General features: G+C 37.8%; 1 protein-coding gene across 3 annotated transcripts in view; it reads left to right on the top strand.

Annotated features, from left to right (window-relative positions):
* The window catches only part of AHCTF1 (AT-hook containing transcription factor 1), a 94,720-nt gene that overhangs the window by 20,200 nt on the left and 55,045 nt on the right, over positions 1 to 19,475 (top strand). For all 3 annotated transcript variants that reach the window (XM_070385380.1, XM_070385379.1, XM_070385378.1), the window contains exons 3-9: positions 3,174 to 3,427; positions 6,702 to 6,882; positions 12,460 to 12,667; positions 14,429 to 14,545; positions 15,943 to 16,027; positions 17,371 to 17,521; positions 19,315 to 19,447. In XM_070385380.1, coding sequence (XP_070241481.1) covers positions 3,174 to 3,427; positions 6,702 to 6,882; positions 12,460 to 12,667; positions 14,429 to 14,545; positions 15,943 to 16,027; positions 17,371 to 17,521; positions 19,315 to 19,447 — 1,129 coding nt within the window. The remainder of the gene's footprint in view (positions 1 to 3,173; positions 3,428 to 6,701; positions 6,883 to 12,459; positions 12,668 to 14,428; positions 14,546 to 15,942; positions 16,028 to 17,370; positions 17,522 to 19,314; positions 19,448 to 19,475) is intronic.

Raw genomic sequence — 19,475 nt, 5'->3', positions numbered from 1 at the left:
CACTTCCAGTTTGCCTTGATTCATGGACCTGACATTCCAGGTTCCTATGCAGTATTGCTCTTTACAGCATCGGACCTTGCTTCTATCACCAGTCACATCCACAGCTGGGTATTCTTTTTGCTTTGGCTCTATCCCTTCATTCTTTCTGGAGTTATTTCTCCAGTGATCTCCAGTAGCATATTTGGCACCTACTGACGTGGGGAGTTCCTCTTTCAGTATCCTATCATTTTGCCTTTTCATACTGTTCATGGGGTTCTCAAGGCAGAATACAGAAGTGGTTTGCCATTCCCTTCTCCAGTGGACCACATTCTGTCAGACCTCTCCACCATGACCCGCCCGTCTTGGGTTGCCCCATGGGCATGGCTTAGTTTCACTGAGTTAGACAAGGCTGTGGTCCTAGTGTGATTAGATTGACTAGTTTTCTCTGAGTATGGTTTCAGTGTGTCTGCCCTCTGATGCCCTCTTGCAACACCTACCATCTTAACTTGGGTTTCTCTTACCTTGGGCGTGGGGTATCTCTTCACGGCTGCTCCAGCAGAGCGCAGCCATTGCTGCTTACCTTGGATGAGGGGTATCTCCTCACTGCTGCCCTTTCTGACCTTTACGTGGGATAGCTCCTCTAGGTCCTCCTGTGCCCGCTCAGCCATGGCTCCTTGGACGTGGGGTTGGTCCTCCTGGCCTCCAGTGTAGGGTTGCCCCTCCCACCTGCCGCCCCTGCCCTCGGGCTTAGGGGCGTGGGGTATCTCCTCCTGACTGATGCCCCTGAACTCCGACACGGGGTAACTCCTCTCATCGCGGCCCCTGACCTCGGACGCTGGGTATCTCCCCGCCGCTGCCCCGCCCCGCCCCGACCTCGGACACCGGGTGGCTCCTCTCGGCCGTTCCTCCACTGCCATAGTCTGGCACTCTCAGCCGCTGCCCCTAACCTCAGACTTGGGGTAACTCTTGTCCGCCGCCCTTTGGGCATGGGGGTCCTCCCGGCTTCTGCCCCTGACCTCGGATGTGGGGTAGCTCCTCTCGGCCATGCTTAGCGCGCCAGTCGCAGCTGCCTGCGCTTAAGCGCGCCGGTCGCAGTCAATACCATATATTTTATACCTTTCAGTATTGAGTATCTGCATTTAAAAAGTAGAAATAATGCATGGCTGATTTTTCTTTATAATTAGGCAGTTTTATTGGTGATAAGTTTAAATTATTACCTGAATAATCGTATGATTATATCGTGGAAAAACCTGATTGTAGTGCCCTATGTGTGCATGCTCAGTCACGTCTGACTCTTTGCAACTGTAGCCCATCAAGCTCCTCTGTCCATGGATTTTCCCAGCAAAAATACTGGAGTGGGTTGCCATGCCCTCCCCCAGGGTATTTTCCCACCCAGAGATCAAACCTGCACTGATAGGTGGATTCTTTACCATGGAGCCACCTGGGAGGCCTGTAGTGCCCTAGGTGATAAAATATATTCAGGAAGTCTCATTTCTTAATTCCATTAATCTGAACAATATCTTAATAATGATCATGTTTTAAACTATGTAATATAGCAGAGAATTATACCAAAGAAACCATTAAATTATGGATTTCAGTCTAGTGAAATATATTGCAGAAGACTTCTCTAAAAATGAATGTGATAGCCACCCTTCCTAGCACAAAGACAATAAAACATATAGAGTAGTAGTAATTTAGCTATTTATAGAGCTGTTCTCTTGACTATTAAAGGTAATAACACTACTTCTGTTACATACTAGGCACCATAACAACTTTTCATTGAGGGAGTACTAGGTTTTTCTAATTAGGCACTTGTCTTTGTAACTGAAAATCAAATAGGTTAAGTAATTTGGTCCCAGTACACAGAAAGCAAGTTGTAAAAATGAGCTTTGAACCCATGTTTTCTGGACCCCACTGTGCCATGCTAAATTTTAAAACTATCAGCTGTAGTCTAGTATATAGAGCTACCTATTTAGATGCGTGGTTCAGTTCATTCGCTGTCGTGTCCCAACTCTTTGTGACCCCATGGACTTCAGCACCCAGGCCTCAGTTTAGTAGTAAAAGTTACATTGTTCATCTGACTGTTGAAGGAGAAATCCCAGGGTCTAGTTCTTGATTCTTCACTTCCTGTATATTACTCGTCAGCAAGCAGATCCTTTCAGTTTTGCCTCTGAGATGAATCTCTAGTCAGTTCACTTTATTTTTTGCATGGCCACCAACCACACATAGGTTGTCATCTCCCTACTTCTGCTTTGGCCCCAGCTTTTTATCCATTTGCTGTTTAGCAGCTAGACTGACATTTAAAAACATAAATCAGATTGTCACTGCCCTGCTTAAAATCCAGTTACTTTACAGTGCATGCGTAATAAAATCCAGACTAGACTAGCCAGGGGCCATAAAGGGCTTCTGGTATTTCTTATTATTATACTAGTTACGTCTTGTCTCCTAGATTTTGAACTTTAAAGTGACAGAATATGTGTTATATTTTTTAACTCCTGTAACATGTAGTTTAACTCTTAATGTATAATGTAGTTAACATATGAGTTTGGGAGTTAAGGAGACTTGGTATCCACTTTTGGCTCTGGTATTCATAGCTCCATGGGTTTTGGGCAAGTTATTCATTCATACAGTTGTATGAAAGTTTAGTTGCCTTATTTCTGTATTAAAGTGTAACAAGGAGTAATGAGATAATTTAAGCATATATATAAGCATATTTAAGCATATAGCATGGTACCTTTACTGAATGGTTATTTTATTCTTATTGCAGTAGTAGTTCAATTTATTTTACTGTTTTGAGGACCACTCTGTTCGTACTCTTGCCTGGAAAATCCCGTGGACGGAGGGGCCTGGTGGGCTGCAGTCCATGGGGTCGCTAGGAGTCGGACACGACTGAGCGACTTCACTTTCACTTTTCACTTTCATGCATTGGAGAAGGAAATGGCAACCCACTCCAGTGTTCTTGCCTGGAGAATCCCAGGGACGGGGGAGTCTGGTGGGCTGCCGTCTATGGGGTCACACAGAGTCGGACATGACTGAGGTGACTTAGCAGCAGCAGTAGCTGTTCTATAAATGCTTAAATTTCAATTTGAAGATAATGAGTTATAGATTATATATGTAACAGAGCTTACTGCTGTTTAGTTTTGTTGTATACAATATTAAAATAAGCAAAATTTTTAATTTCTTTTTCCTTTTAGGGAAAAATGGACTTGCTTGCTTGGCCTGTGGTCCACAACTTGAGGTAGTGAATTCTCTAACAGGAGAGCGGTTGTCTGCATATAGATTCAGTGGAGTAAATGAACAGCCTCCTATAGTCCTCACTGTGAAAGAATTCTCTTGGCAGAAGAGAACTGGATTGTTAATTGGATTGGAAGAAGTAGAAGGGAGTGTTCTCTGTCTTTATGACCTTGGTTTATCAAGAGTGGTTAAAGCAGTTGTTCTTCCTGGACGGGTAGGTACTGCTTAAGATATATGGTATTTTGTTTTCAAAACTAAACCCCTGCTGGTTACATGGGTATGTTCACTTTGTGGAAATTCATTGAGCTGTATACATTTATTTTTAGATTACTTTTTGGAAATTTGTTGTTTTTCATTAAAAAGTTTAAAGAGGTTAAAAATATTATCAAAACAACATAACATTAAAACTTTCCTTGGCTAAAGAAGATATATGTATATATACATACATAGTGGAATATTTCTCGGCCATCAAAAGGAATGAAATAATGCCATTTGCAGCAACATGGGTGGACCTGGAGATTTTAATACTAAGCAGATTGTCAGAGAGAAAAATACTGTATGTGAAATCTAAAATATACGGATCAACATATCTATGAAACAAAAGCAGACTCACAGATACAGAGAACAGATTTGCGGTTGCCAGAGGGGCTGAGGGGAGAATAGAAGAGGGAAAGATTGGGAGCTCGGGATTACCGTAGGCAAACTATTCATAGGATGGATAAACAACGAGGTACTGCTGTGTAGCAGAGGAAACTGTATTCAATATTCTGTGACAAACTGTAATAGAAAAGAATATATAGAAGGAATATATATATGTATAACTGAGTCACTTTGCTGTACAGAAGAAACTGATACACCACTGTAAATCAACCATACTTAAGTAAAATTTAAATTATAACTTATTTTTGGTTAGAAAATTACAAAGTAAAAATAATGACATGTTGTGTTTTAATCTTTCATATGACAAGTATCATCTAAGTCTTATTCTTACTTCCAGTTTTGTTTTACGAAGACACTGAAAATTTATAAAAATACGGTGTTCATTACTATGACATTTTTTCCTTGCCTTTTTTATTTTTTCTCTTTTAATTTGGGCCTTGGAGTAATATGGGAAGTATGTCTTTATTATCATTTATGATTTGACTAATACATTTAAATAGTGGGTTTCTTTATATTCACATTTGTTAATTCTAACATACATATGCCTTCTATATGCCAGATATCTTATCTGGTAGTAATTATAGAAATCGAGTTGTTTCTTCAAATTTATTACTCCTCTTTTTCCATGGTGAGAAAATGTATGCACTCACAAATACACACAGTCAAAAATCATGGAGGAGTAGATGCCTGTGTGAAAGAAGTATGCAACTTAGATGCACACAAAAGTATATGTAGGTTTGTATGCATATATATATGTTATGTATATAGTCATAGAACAGAATTTTTAAACTTAAAAGGGAGCTTAATGACAAAAGATAATGTTTTTATAGTGAAGAAACAGACCCAGTGGGCTAATGTAAAGTCTAAAATAATTTATAGCCGGATACCTTATATGTACTTGCCAGTGATAATGATTTTAAAGACCAAATTATTTGGCAGTTTATTGAGTGCTTATTGTAAATCAAGCTATGTGCTAGATTTTACAAATAAGTAGATGCTAGGTTTTACAAATAAGTAGATAAATTGAACCTAGTCCGTGCTGTCCAAAAAGGCTTGTAGTCTAGTAGGAGAAGACAGATTATAGGATTATAGTATAAATAAGTATTTTGATACATTTTAGCACTCGGAACATGAAGAACACCTGGATGACTTCTACTCAAAAAGATTGAACATTTCAGGCTAAGAGACCCACCATGTAAAAAGTCACAGTATATGGAACGTTTGGGAAACTAGACTTATTTAGAATGGCAGGGAAGAGTAGGAGGAGGAAGTGGGAGCCAGAGATGGTGAAGATTGAGATTGTGAATGGCCTGTTGTGCAGTTAGAGGCCTCCTTCTAAAGTCTGTAGGTGAAATTTTTAATTGAAAGCAGAATTGTAGTGTAAAAAGCCCTTTGGTTGGGTAGTTTAGGTAAATAAGGATGATGAACTGAACTGAGGAAATGACGTAAGAAGTGAAGACTATGGAACAGATTGCAGAAGTATGTTCCAGAGGTGACATGGACAGAACTTGTTGACTTTTAATTGGATGAGTGGTTGATACCAGATGAAGTATAGGGAAGGCAAAGACTGGGAGAGGAATGATAGACATCTTCAAAAGGAGTTCAGTCAACTGACTTTTTTTTTTTAAACAAAGGCACAGTATCCCCTCTTAAATTTGCTTTTAACTGCGTTTAAAATTACTTAAGGTAGCATTATCAATAGCTTCATATGTAGTATTTATATGAAGAAGGCAGATTACTTATCCTTCACTGAAGGAATTACAGAAAACATACTTCAGTTTTGTAGACATTATTACCATAATTTAGAAAAGGAAGATAATCCATGAAATTACAGCTTTCAGAATTAGAAAGAATGTTTTGTGTACTAATGAAATACTGAGAAAGCCAGTGTTTTGTCTGTAATAATAGATTATAGCCTGAAACAGACTTTAACCTTACATTAACACGTAAACCACTGATAGCAAATTTTCTCTTTTCTTTCTAGGATGTTCATCAGTATTATAGTAGAAATCACCAAATACTTATTTATCAAGTATCGTACCAAATTAATTTCTGTGAATCAATAGGAAACAGAAGGAAAGTTAAGTGTAAACTAAAACCAGACTATTAGGTATAGACATTGAAAATTTGACTCATGAAGTGAAAAGGGAAAATAGAACTCCATAGTGTAACTACAGTATGATTTTCTTTAAGTAATTTCAGTCCTTGTTAAATTCAGTAATCCAATTAGTGTGAAAGCTTGGTGTGAAGTCCATTATAATGTAGTCCTTTTAAAGGTTAGACCTCTTCAGGGTTTATGGCATAAAAAGGACTTAAAAAAAAAAAAACCCCGCAAACAGTAAATTTTTCTGGAATGACTCATTTTTCGTCTTCTTCGGAGAAGAGGCTATATATACTTTTACAGTAGCTGGTTTAGAGTTTTAAAGTGAGAAGGATCTAGGTTTGAATTTTAATGGCTTAATGACTGTGTTACTTGAATAACTCAGCTAAACTTTCTAAGCCTCAGAGTGTTTCATCTTTAAGTGGGTGTAACTATATATAGTTCCATATCAAAGGGTTATCGTGCATTGATTAGCATAATGTCTGGAATATGGTAAATTCTAGGTAAACATCAATTGTTGTTCCAACTGCATGTTGTAATTCTTACATCTGAAGATTTCATAATGTTACTCAGATTCACAAGTATCAAATGCAGATTTGTGCTTCTGTATTAGAAATGTTAATATCTGTATAACTAGTAACCTGCTTTAACTTCAGAATTTGTTGCTTATGTATTTAATTGTGTTTTCTCACTTTGAGGAAAACAAATGATACATTCTACTTTCTAGGTAACAGCTATTGAACCTATAATTAATCATGGAGGAGCCAGCGCAAGCACTCAGCATTTACACCCAAGTCTGCGATGGCTTTTTGGTGTGGCAGCTGTGGTAACTGATGTTGGACAGATCCTTCTTATTGATCTATGTTTGGATGACTTGTCATGCAGTCAGAATGAAGTAGAAGCATCAGGTAATTAATTAGTCATTCTTGGCTTAAAACCCAAAATTGAGCACCTGAATATTCTGATGCATTGCTGCTGCTAAGTCGCTTCAGTCATGTCTGACTCTGTGCGACCCCATAGACGGCAGCCCACCAGGCTCCCCCATCCCTGGGATTCTCCAGGCAAGAACACTGGAGTGGGTTGCCATTTCCTTCTCCAATGCATGAAAGTGAAAAGTGAAAGTGAAGTCGCTCAGTCGTGTCCGACTCTTCTCGACCCCATGGACTACAGCCCACCAGGCCCTCCATCCATGGGATTTTCCAGGCAAGAGTACTGGAGTGGGGTGCCATTGCCTTCTCCTTTAACAGCAGCTAGGCCTATTATATTGGAGCTGGTATACTTGGTGACAGCCTTAGTGCCCTAGGACACGGCATGCTTGGCCAGCTCCCCAGGTAGCAGCAAGTGCACGGCAGTCTGGATCTCCCTGGATGTGATAGTCGAGCACTTGTTGTAATGCGCCAGGCGCGATGCCTTGCCAGCAATGCGCTCAAAAATGTTGTTGACGAAGGAGTTCATGATGCCCATGGCCTTGGACGAGATGCCGGTGTCCGGATGGACTTGCTTCAGCACCTTGTACACGTACACGGAGTAGCTCTCCTTGCAGCTGCGCTTGCGCTTCTTGCCGTCCTTCTTCTGGGTCTTGGTCACAGCTTGTTTAGAGTCCTTTTTAGGGGCAGGAGCAGACTTAGCCTGTTCAGGCATGTCTATATGGATTTTTTTTTTTTAAGTAATCAAAAAAGGGGGAGTCAAAAACTTGTTTATATGTCTTTTTAAAAATTGTTTGCTTGTATTGTTTTATTTTGTGCACCATGGATATTTTTTGCATGAGTTACTATGTTTTATTGATGAAGTGTTTATAGACTAAAGTAGTTCTTGAAAGAGAGACATGTTCCCAGATACGCAACTGAATAACATCATTCAGGTTATTAAGTAAATACCAGAAGAAGGGCTTGAAAGGTATAAAATCTTGATCCTTATTAGACAATATAAAATTATCCAACTATGTAGGATCTAACACTGTTTTTGGCATACTGTTTATGTTTCTGTGGTAAGCCCAAGATAGAAATAAAGTAATTTGATAGAAAACAACAGTAATTTAAAAGTCTTCCCTCACAAAATAGCATCTTGAAATAGAACTAAAGCTTAATTAATTAGTAAGTAAAGAGAGGGTGGTGACTCAGTGGTAGAGAATCCGCCTGCCGGTGCTGGAGACAGGGCTTCCATCTCTGACCCAGCAAGATCCCACATGCTACAGAGCAACTAAGCTCACGTGCCGCAGCTGCTGAGCCTGTGTCGAGAGCCTGGGAGCCGCCACTGCTGATCCCACGTGCCGCAGCTGCTGAGCCTGTGTCGAGAGCCTGGGAGCCGCCACTGCTGATCCCGCGTGCTGCAGCTGCTGAGCCTGTGTCGAGAGCCTGGGAGCCGCCACTGCTGATCCCACGTGCCGCAGCTACCGAAGCCTTCTGGGCCTAGAACCTGTGCTCTGCAACAAGAGAAGCTACCCACATTGAGAAGCCACCACATCCAACCAGAGTGGCTGGTGCTCACTGCTAGACAAAAGCCTGCCCAGCAGCGAAGATGTAGCACAGCCAAAACTGGATAAATAAAAATTTTTTATAAAATGTAGAGAGACAGTTTCCCCTTTTAGTACTATTGTGCTTAGTCGCTCAGTCATGTCTGACTCTTGGAACCCCCTGGACTGTAGCCTGCCAGGCTCTTCTGTCGTTGGAATTCTCCAGGCAAGAAGACTGGAGTGGGTTGCCATTTCCTACTCCAGGGGATCTTTGCAACCCAGGAATCAAACCCGCATCTTCTGCATTGCAGGCAGGCTCATAACTCATTGAGCTAGAGGGAAGCCCTTTTTTTTCAGTATTATGTATATAAGTCTTCTCTTCAGTAGTAGTTTGCTTTTGTGATTTATGTTACTATTGATTGGTTTATGTAGGAAGAAAAGCTAACCTAAAAACTTTAAAAAAATGTGTGTATTATCTATAAAGTTTTAGGAAAGGACTATTTAACCTTGAGGACCTTCTTGATTTTTAAAATAGTCCTGTAATATTAGTTCAGATCTTTTAATTTTTGTATTAGCTAAGAAAAAGATGCAAATAATCAATATTTTGTCCCAATATATAATAATGAGTATAATTATTAAGAACTGTTGGTATGTAATAAAACTGATTCAGTCAGTTTAGTTCAGTCGATCAGTTGTGTCCGACTCTTTGCGACCCCATGAATCACAGAACACAAGGCCTCCCTGTCCATCACCAACTCCCGGAGTTCACTCAAACTCACGTCCATCGAGTCAGTGATGCCGTCCAGCCATCTCATCCTCTGTCGTCCCCTTCTCCTCCTGCCCCCAGTCCCTCCCAGCATCAGAGTCTTTTCCAATGAGTCAACTCTTCGCCTGAGGTGGCCAAAGTACTGGAGTTTCAGCTTTAGCATCATTCCTTCCAATGAACATCCAGGACTGATCTCCTTTAGAATGGACTGGTTGGATCTCCTTGCAGTCCAAGGGACTCTCAAGAGTCTTCTCCAACTTAAAACTGATCAAAACTACAATATTTTGGTAAAAATTATATTTGACAAGAAATTGAAGAACCAGATTATCTGATCAAAATTTAGATCTGCAAAATATTATGTGGAAGAGTTTGATTTGGTAGATATAATGGCCCCACATGCACTTAAGGGAAAAAAGTTCTCATAGTGATGGAAACTACACCTTGAAATTTGATATGTATTGAGGTCTGATTGGTCTTAATAAAATCTTGGGTAAATGAAAAAGAATTGATTAGTAAGAATGGCAGTAACTAAAAATGACTTTGTGGACTATTAGAAATGATTTAGCTACTCTTTGTAGAAAATTGATGAAAGAATTAAATAAGCTTAATGGAGTTTTGCTCCAGAGTGTGTTTTGTGCATGATATCATTATAGTTATAAGGCTAATTAAAATACCTGTATTCATAATTAAAACTCATCAGATCAAAATAGTAGAGTTGAAAACATGTTTTATTTCAGTAGTCAGTAGTTCCTTTCCACACAAGAGTAATTTTATAGTGAAATTTTATAATTTTAATTTTATAGTGAATTTTTTCTCAATTAGAATTAGGAAGCTGGTGAATTTTATAGCATACAAGAAGTTTGAGTTTTGGAGTTTAAGCAAAATGTATATTTTTGTTTACATAAATAATTTATGATTACAATTATTTAGACTTCACTGAAACACACATAACATAGGAAATGAAGTTCCTAAGATTTATCATACTGTAAGTACTGTTTTTAACTTTTCCAAACTTAACAGTGTTTCTTATACATCTTTACACATATCACGTACATAAAGAGTTCTGCTTTATTTTCTTGAATAACTTTGCAGTATTCCATTGAATGGATTAGTTATTTTGGCAAAGTTTTATCACTTGCTATTTTCTGAGGAGAAGAAAATCAGAAGCAGGATTGATTAGGGGGGTACTCAAACAAGTATAATGTGATAGGATTTTTTGCCTCTTCATTAACAGCATTGAGGGAATCTACTCTTGCACAACAGTTATAGCAATAAACGAGCCTGAATTTTTTTTATGTAAACATTTGGGACATTCTCAAGCAGAATAATAAAAGAATTCCCACAAACCTGTTACCTAAGTTCAACTTAGTTTTCAAAATTTACCATATGTGCATCTGTTCTATTTCCCTTTCCTCCCTTCTCTCTTTGAGTCTATTAATTTAAAGCAAATAATGATTATTTACTACTAATCATGATGCAATTTACCACTGTTAAAAGTATTAATGATTAATTGGTATAGTGTTAATTACTAGTCCATAATGAAATTGCTATGATTTTCTCTAAAGTATCTTTTTGCATTTGAATTGTTTGAACCAGTATCCAAACACATTACATTTGACAGTTTGCATCTCATGTCTATTTAAATGTAGAGCAGTCTTTCCTCTATCCTCTCCTTATTCATTTATTTATTTTTAGTTCCACTGTCTTGCTGAAGATATTATTTTGGAATGATCTATGTATCTTCACGTGGTGTCATTTACACTTTATATTTTCTGTAAATGTAAGTTAGCTCAGATTAGATTCAGATTTAACATTTGACAGGTATCTTTCAGAAGTGCTGGGTATTTCATAATGGTTCACAGCAGGAGGCACATGGTGTCTTGTTTTATATTTAGTGATCAGTGAGTGGGTTTAGGTGATGACAGCATGATCCATCAACCTTAGTACCAGTGGTTCTCAACTGGGGGTGATTTTTTTGCTCTCTAGATTTTTGGTCATGTTTAGAGATAATTTTGGCTGTTAATACTGGAGGGAGAAGGTGCTAGTGGCATCTAGTAGATAGAGGCCAAAGATGCTGTTGACATCCTATAAAGCGCAAGACAGCCCCCACAACAGAGAATTATCTGACACAAAATGTTAATAGGGCCAAGGTTAAAAAATCATACTTGAAATTAGTTGTTTCTCCATTGACATTGTTGCCTAGATCTCTTATTTCAATAGGGCTGCAAAAATGCTTTTAAAGTTCTGTTAATCTGAAAAGAATTTTTTTTATTAATTAGGTGTATGTGTTTATCTTGAAATACAATTTGTATAGAAAAGGCAGAATAAATGCATATGTTACTGTTTCTTTAAGTACTGATTTTCCAAGTAAGAAGCTGGTACTCAGCTACTTTCAGTGGTTCAGTAAGGTCTCTTATAAGTAAAGAAGGTAGAAACTCATGGGGTTTTACATAATACTTAATATGCTTTATTTGTTTACTTTCATTATTTGTTGTTGTTGTTCTCAAAAGTGTCCTGTTTTTGCTAATGAAGGCACCTTCATGGAATCTGACACATCACCTTAGATTTTGATAGCTTCCTAGATTTCTGGCACAGGATATACCAGGCTCATTGGAGAACCAGCCATTCTCCGAGGGGAATATTTAGGTTGTTACTCCTAAATTTGAATAAAGAAACCATCAGCTTTATTTATGATTGTTATGGAAATTAATTCTTACTTACTTATTTGTTTTTGGCTGTGCTGGGTCTTTGTTGCTGGGCGCAGGCTTTCTCTAGTTGCGATGCCCTGGCTTCTCACTGCAGTGGCTTCTCTTGTTGCTGAGCATGGACTCTCGGGCTCTCAGGCTTCAGTAACTGTGGTACCCAGGCTCTAGAGCACAGGCTCAGTAGTTGTGGCGCACAGTTACCCCACAGCATGAGGGAATCTTCCCAGATCAGGAATTGAACCCGTTTCTCTCTCCTGCACTGACAGACGGATTCTTTACCACTGAGCCACCCGGGAAACCGCAAGAAAATTAATTCTGTTAAAACGGGTAACATTTGATATGTACTGTGAGATTTTAAAGATATTACACAATTAAATGTGTTTTGAAAATTATAACATTTAAAATAACGGTGGCTAGTTCATATAGTCAGTATGCTTTGTTATCACTAATCTTATTTTAATTGACCCCAGTAGTTTTCAGTTGCTGATTGAATAATGGGTGACATACTTGGTTTTATGCCGTTTAGAGTTTGTTAATCTTACTTGTCCTATTTATTTTTTAGACCTTGAAGTTATAACTGGCATCCCAGCTGAAGTACCGCGCATCAGAGAAAATGTGATGCGAGAAGGACGCCATCTGTGTTTTCAGTTAGTCAGCCCATCAGGAACAGCCGTTTCAACCCTTAGTTACATAAACCGGACAAATCAGCTTGCTGTCGGTTTTTCTGATGGCTATCTAGCACTTTGGAACATGAAAAGCATGAAAAAAGAGTAAGGACAACTTTTTAATTATTTATTAGTAATTTCTTTCTGAATATACTCATTTACTAATATTTAAAGATTAGCATAAACAGGAAAAAATAGGGTAGACTAAGGATTGAATGCATAAGTTTCCATTACATGAAATCATGACTTAGTATAAAAAGGAGTGACTTAGTCAAAGTCACTCAGTCGTGTCCGACTCTTGTGACCCCATGGACTGCAGCCCGCAAGGTTCCTCTGTCCATGGGATTCTCCAGGCAAGAATACTGGAGTGGGTTGCCATTTCCTTCTTGCACATCAATTTAAGTTGAGTCAATGTATTTAAAAGGAATTTTGCTGAATTTCCTGCTAGTCCAGTGGTTTGGATTCTACACTTTAACTGCTGTAGCACAGATTCAATCCCTGATCAGGGAACCAAGATCCTGTAAGCTGCATAGCACAGCAAAAAAAAAAAAAAAAACCAAACCTGGCATTTTAGTCATTGTGGAATTCAGTTTGTTAGTAAACTTTGACTCTACTAAGATATCTGGTATGAATTCTTTCTGAAGTACTTTTCTGCATAACCATATGTGTAAGGTAGTTTAGTAGTTCTCAGTTGACAGGAAAAAATAAAGACTTTTAAGAAAATTACAAAATACTGTGTTTAAAATTTATATGCTGTCAAAAACTTCCCCCAAATATAATTGTATTGATACTTTTTAATTAAATCTTTATTAAAATTATTGAGGAATCCATTTTATTAATTTACCTTTATTTATTGAATTATTGAATTACCTCCCTTTATTGAGGGAGGTAAGGCACTATAGGTTTTAAGTCATATCTCTATTGAGTTAAATAGATACCTATTTGTCCTTTAAGTTGTCAATTTAATATTTCTTCCTTTTTCTTCCAAGTAATATTAGAATATTTTCTTGAGTAACTTGTCTTTCAGATGAGTCAACAAAATAGTCACCTTTCCAAACTTTCTGCTCAGTTTGTCTCACCAACAGATTGGTACCTACTTGGCAGTGTTTGGTTGATTATAAATGTTTGCCAAGTTTGAAGTGAGGGGGAAAGAGAGAGATGGAAAATAACAATGTATATATGCCAGACCTGTTTTTTTTTTTAACCGTTGGTTCTTTGATGATACTGAGGTGTCAGTAGCCCCTAAAGTAAACATCGACTGTCCTTGCACGTCCTCACACTCAGTTTTTCTGCACAGTGCCAGTGATGCAGTGGCAGTGCTGTTGCCTAGTGGCTCCCTATGGGAATTCCGTCTCCACTGTCTTTGTTTATACCCTTCTATCAGCTCTTGTCTTTGAATTGCTCACAAAGGAATGCCTGGAGAACCTAGCTTCTAGAGGATTTTCTTGAACACTGTGTTCTCGTCACTAATAGCTCTTTTTCAAGGGCTTTGTGAAGCGTCTTCAGATTCTAACTCATTCTGTTGCAGTAATGGGAAACTGACCCAGCTGCAGCAGCTGAAGTGGAGTGTTGTGACGGTATTTCATCTCTTTCTAGAGTACCTGTTACTGGGGAACAGTGCGTAGTGGCATACATTTATATGACTGGAAGGAATAGTTCGTGCTTTAGTGATTCTAACCCTTCCCAGTTCTACCTGGGAAATGGGGTGCCATGCTCATTTTCTTGATGTCTTGTGCCCTGTGTGTTTTTGAAGATAAGATGATTGTAAGAGCAGTAACCCAAATTCTTACATGAGGCATCTTCTTCTTTTTTCATGAAATTGTAACTTAGAAGTATGAAGTGTACTGGTTTTTGTGCTTGTTATAGATACTACACACAGTTGGAAGGTGGAAGAGTTCCTGTGTATGCTGTCACTTTTCAAGAACCTGAAAATGATCCTCGTAATTGCTGTTACCTCTGGGCTGTTCAGTCTACACAAGATAGGTAAATGTGATATATCTGGTTTTTAATAGTATTTGTCAAGAATGGCATGGCAGTTAATTTCTTTTGCAAAGCTTTGTGCTATATTGCCTCTTTTTAATGAGAGCCACATAATTCAGTGAATTAGTAAGTGGCCATTGAAATGACTTTAAAAGGTAAATAATTGTTCCTATATGTTTGAGTAAGTCTGAGATATAAGTAAGAAGAAATTGTGCTTGCTTGACTTGTTTGGATATAATATATATTTCAGAGAGTAAGCTGATAACACATTAGTAGGCAACTTCTTATTCCTCAGACAATTTTTATGGCCTTCTGTGTTCTCTCATAAGAACATTTTTCCTCTTTTATAATCTCATTCCTTTCTTCTCTTGATTGTATATGCCTCTCATTTTTATGTATCCCTACTTTGTTCTCTAGTTCTTCTGTTGTACTTGCCTTTTGCAGTATATTCCTAAGGTTAATTTGGTTAATTTTCCCTTCTCTTTCATAAGCTTTAATTTTATCTCAGTGTAGCTTTTGAGAAACCTTTCCTTTCAGTTTAATTTCCAACTGGTTAAGCTCATTCATTTCCAGTGCTGGAACAGTGTAAGTATTGATTTTCTCTTATTTTTCATTGATGTTTAGTGCTTTCTTTGGTGTTCCCAATACGTTCTCTTCCCAAACCTGTTCTACTTTAAATTCTAAATACCTGAATTGTGGTCAACTTAGGTTTTTGTGTTAGATTTCCTCACTTTGAGGTTTTGTCTTAAGCTTTAGTACATCAGTGAAGGAATTATTAATTGATTTAAGAATTAAGTCACTTAATTTAATTAATTAAAAATTAATTAATTCTGATTTAAAGAATTCATTAATTAATTGATTGACAGATTCACTTCTGTCAATCCTGGAGGAAAATCGAAATAAAAATATGGAGACGGCTATTGGAATAGTCCTCATTAGGTCCATATTTCCATCCAAGTGTGATGTGGGCTGGCAGCAGCTTGAGTAATGTGCCTGGTGAAGACTCCATGTGGTGAATAAGAAGACATTTATCTCAACAATTTTTGTATCCCATTTATTTTTTCTTCCAATACTGTCTAACTAAAGCACACCTATGAAAGACAGGGAGAAAGAATGAATTTTGAGTAGCTTTATAGTCTTCCATGTAAGATGTCACCTAAAATATGCAAGCAACATAAGCTTAAGTTAATTAGAATCAATAAAAATTAAATCGGCTATTATTTCAAAGGACTACATTTTGTGAAAACAACCAAGTAAAACTAAATTCTTTATAACAACTTCAGTTTTGTCACATGCACTCAATATTGTACCCAAATTAAATTTATTTGAGCAATAAGAGGTGCTTAATGCATTAATATGGTATTTAGTATTTCTCCTCAGCTAATTTCTGTTCCTTTCAGTGAAGGGGATGTTTTGAGTTTACATCTGCTTCAGCTGGCCTTTGGTGACAGAAAGTGTTTGGCATCAGGACAAATCTTATATGAGGTAAATGGTGATATGGGTTGATAGTATCAGTTTTATTGTTTGGCTATTTTAAGTCTTTGTTTTAAGCTATTGAGATATTACAATCTTTTCTTCTATTCAAGTTAATACTGTATTCATAATATAATGTAAAAAGTATTAGATTTAGGAGTCAGGACACTGGTATTTTACCAAGGTGGCAATCTTAAAATCTTCAGGTATAATTTTTCTCTAGAATGAAGAGATTAGACAAGACTCAAGCTTATGGCCTAGTTGGTAGCCAGGAAAAATAACCCCACTTTGTTGCTCTAATATAACAAGCAGTAAGCCATGGGGTAGACTTTATAGTCTGGTTGCTTACAGTTGTAAGAGAGGATAAATACATCTAGCATTTTAAGTGACTATTTTTCTGACTGAATTCTTGCGGAAGTAGTGAAGTGCTGCTAATAACCAAATAACCATATTTGGTTAGCTGTCACAATACTTTCTCTAGAACAGGCTTTTTAACCTTGTATTTGAGGGTGTGTGATTGGGTTTTAGGGAATTCATGAAGCCCTTCAATTTTGTGTGGTGTTTTTATGATCACAGTGTCCATGTCATCCCCGAACCCCCCTCCTCCAACTCTCCAGTTCCACATCTGTGGATTCAGTGAATCTTGGATCAGAAATATGGGGGGGAGGAATTCCAGAAGGTTTCAGAACACAAAACTTGAATTTGCTGTGCCACAGCAACTATTTATATGTCATTCACATTGTATTAGGTATTAATAAGTGATCTAGAAATGATTCAAAGTCTATAGGAGGATGTGCATAGGTTATATGCAAGTATTACACCATTTTATGTAAGAGACTTGAGCATCCACAGATTTTGATATTGGAAGAAGGTCCCAGAACCAGTTCTTCATGGAGAACAAGGGAAAACTATGCATTCTTCTAGAGAAAATAGAAGCTATTCTTCATAGCTTTTGTCAGATTCTTATAGGAATCAGTGAATAAAAATTTAAGAACTAGAGCAAGAACTTCAATGAAAACAAAGAAGTAGGTTTGCTGGTTTAGAGAATATGTATTTGTAATTTCATTGCTTAGGTCCAATTTATACCCCAACCAGTAATGCATGAAGGTTCCTGTGTTTGATAACAGCTTTAGAAGATTTATTGATAATTATTTTTGAGAAACAAAATCAGCCTTTCTATTTGTGTTTTATCCCATGTGTAAATTTTAGAGCTTTCTTGAATAATTTGTTCTCTTCGGTCTTTTAACTTTTTTGTTTCCTTTATATTGTGTGGAAATTCTTGAACATTTAATTTTAGAATAACTTTTTCTTAGAATCCTATTAAGACATAGATTGGTGTACATTTTGTATTTCAGGGGTTGGAGTACTGTGAAGAAAGATACACACTGGACCTCACAGGTGGCATGTTTCCTTTGAGGGGACAGACTGGTAATACCAAACTTTTGGGATGCCAGAGTATAGAGAAATTTCGATCTCACGGTGACAGGGAGGAAAGCATGAATGAAGGTTGGTTTAAAGCACTTTTATTATATATCATGTGAATGCTTAAGATTTGTCTTGATTTAAGATATATGACAGATATTGGTTTCTAGAGTTTGTACTCCTGGCAGTTAAAAAGTTGGAATACTAATTGTGGGATTTATTTAGAATTGTGTGAGATCCGAGGTATTTCTTGTTCTCCAGATCGTGATGTGTAGAACTCAAGAATTGAATAGATTAATGAGCAACCTCTTTATTTTTATCCGCCTCTCAAAACAGACACACACAAAAAGGTCTCTAGTTGTGACTAGTATGAGTAGTCTCTGAATAATGTTTACTTCTGTATTTTTTGAGACATACACAACAAACATGCTTTGTTGTCTTGAATTTTTTGTTTCCTCTAGTTGTTCTTCCTGGTAAATATTGTGACAGAATGAAAATGGCATAGATTTTAGAATCCAACATGGATTCAAATCCCAGCTCTGTCACTGGTTGTGAAGATGAAGTTGCTCAGTCGTGTCCAACTCTTAGCGACCCCATGGACTGTAGCCCACCACGGAGGAGCCTACAAGGCTCCTCCATCCAGGGGATTTTCCAGGCAGGAGTACTGGAGTGGGTTGCCATTGCCTTCTCCAGGGAATCTTCCCAACACAGGGATCAAACCCGGGTCTCCTGCATTGTAGGCAGACGCTTTGCCATCTGAGCCACCAGGGAAGTCCTTTCACAAATTATTTAACATTTGTGACTAAGCTTTTGTTTCCTTATCTGTGAGTGGAATAATACATTTATACCTTCTGCAAAGGGTGGTTGTTAAGAATTGAATGGGACAACATGATAGGTTTATTCAGTTCTGAGAATGCTTAGTGGGGCCCTGGTTTAGCTTGTTCCTATTGGGATTTATTCTCATGTATAGCTTATTCATCCTAGAGATTTCCTCTGTTCTGGTCCCCATTTTTCATATCCAACTAAACATGTCAAAACAGAATTTATGGAACTCTGTCTCTTACTCCCCACTCATATCTTTTTTATATTTCCTATTAGTTATGTCTTGGATTTTTACTTTCCTTTTTCCTTCTATCGGTCTCTCATCTTTGTTCCTATCTTTCCATTCCACGTACCATTTGGGTGCTTGTCTCTCTCCCCTGCCACCAGTGCCTTAGCATATAGCTGGATCAATCCTTCTCAGCTAGAATTCTTCTACAGAGTTAAGCCCTAAAGCCCAAAGATATCCATTTTAAGTATTGATACTCTCTGGGCTTCCCAGGTGACTCAGAGGTAAAGAATCCTCCTGCCAAAGCAGGAGATGTGGGTTCACTTCCTGGGTCAGGACGATCCCCTGGAGGAGGAAATGGCAACTCACTCCAGTATTCTTGCCTGGGAAATCCCATGGACAGAGGAGCCTGGCAGGCTACAGTCCACGTGGTTTCAAAAGTCAGACATGACTGAACTTGCACATGTGTGTGTCCACACACACACATAGTCTCTGGTACTAGCAATGATTTATTTGTGGGAGAACTTTCATTCAAATCATTTTCTACTTTCTCCTTACAGCATCTTGAAGTTGCCAAACTGTTAACTGAAGACAAGCCAAAGTTACTGTTTTTCTGATGAATGCATTTTAATAAGGTCTTCTTGAAATAGAAAAACAGTCAAGATAGAAGTGAATGAACCTCTTGTTACAGAATAAATGATAGAAATGTGTTTTAACAAATCAGATATGAGTTAAACCTCTTAATTTATGGGAAAATCTTCCTACTTATATTTGTTGTATTTATTTTGAGATTATTTATTCTGTTTTTAAAAATTATCTCTTCTTTTAGCTCTGTCTCCTGACACCAGTGTTTCAGTCTTTACCTGGCAGGTGAATATATATGGACAGGGAAAGCCTTCTATATATTTGGGGCTTTTCGACATAAATCGTTGGTACCACGCACAAATGCCAGATTCGTTAAGGTATGATTTCTCTATGTATGTAAAATTC

The sequence above is a fragment of the Bos mutus genome, chromosome 16, assembly GCF_027580195.1.
Source record: "Bos mutus isolate GX-2022 chromosome 16, NWIPB_WYAK_1.1, whole genome shotgun sequence".
Classification (NCBI taxonomy): Eukaryota; Metazoa; Chordata; class Mammalia; order Artiodactyla; family Bovidae; genus Bos; species Bos mutus.
The sequence above is the reverse complement of the archived record's forward strand: the minus strand, read 5'-3'. Positions and strand labels throughout refer to the sequence as shown.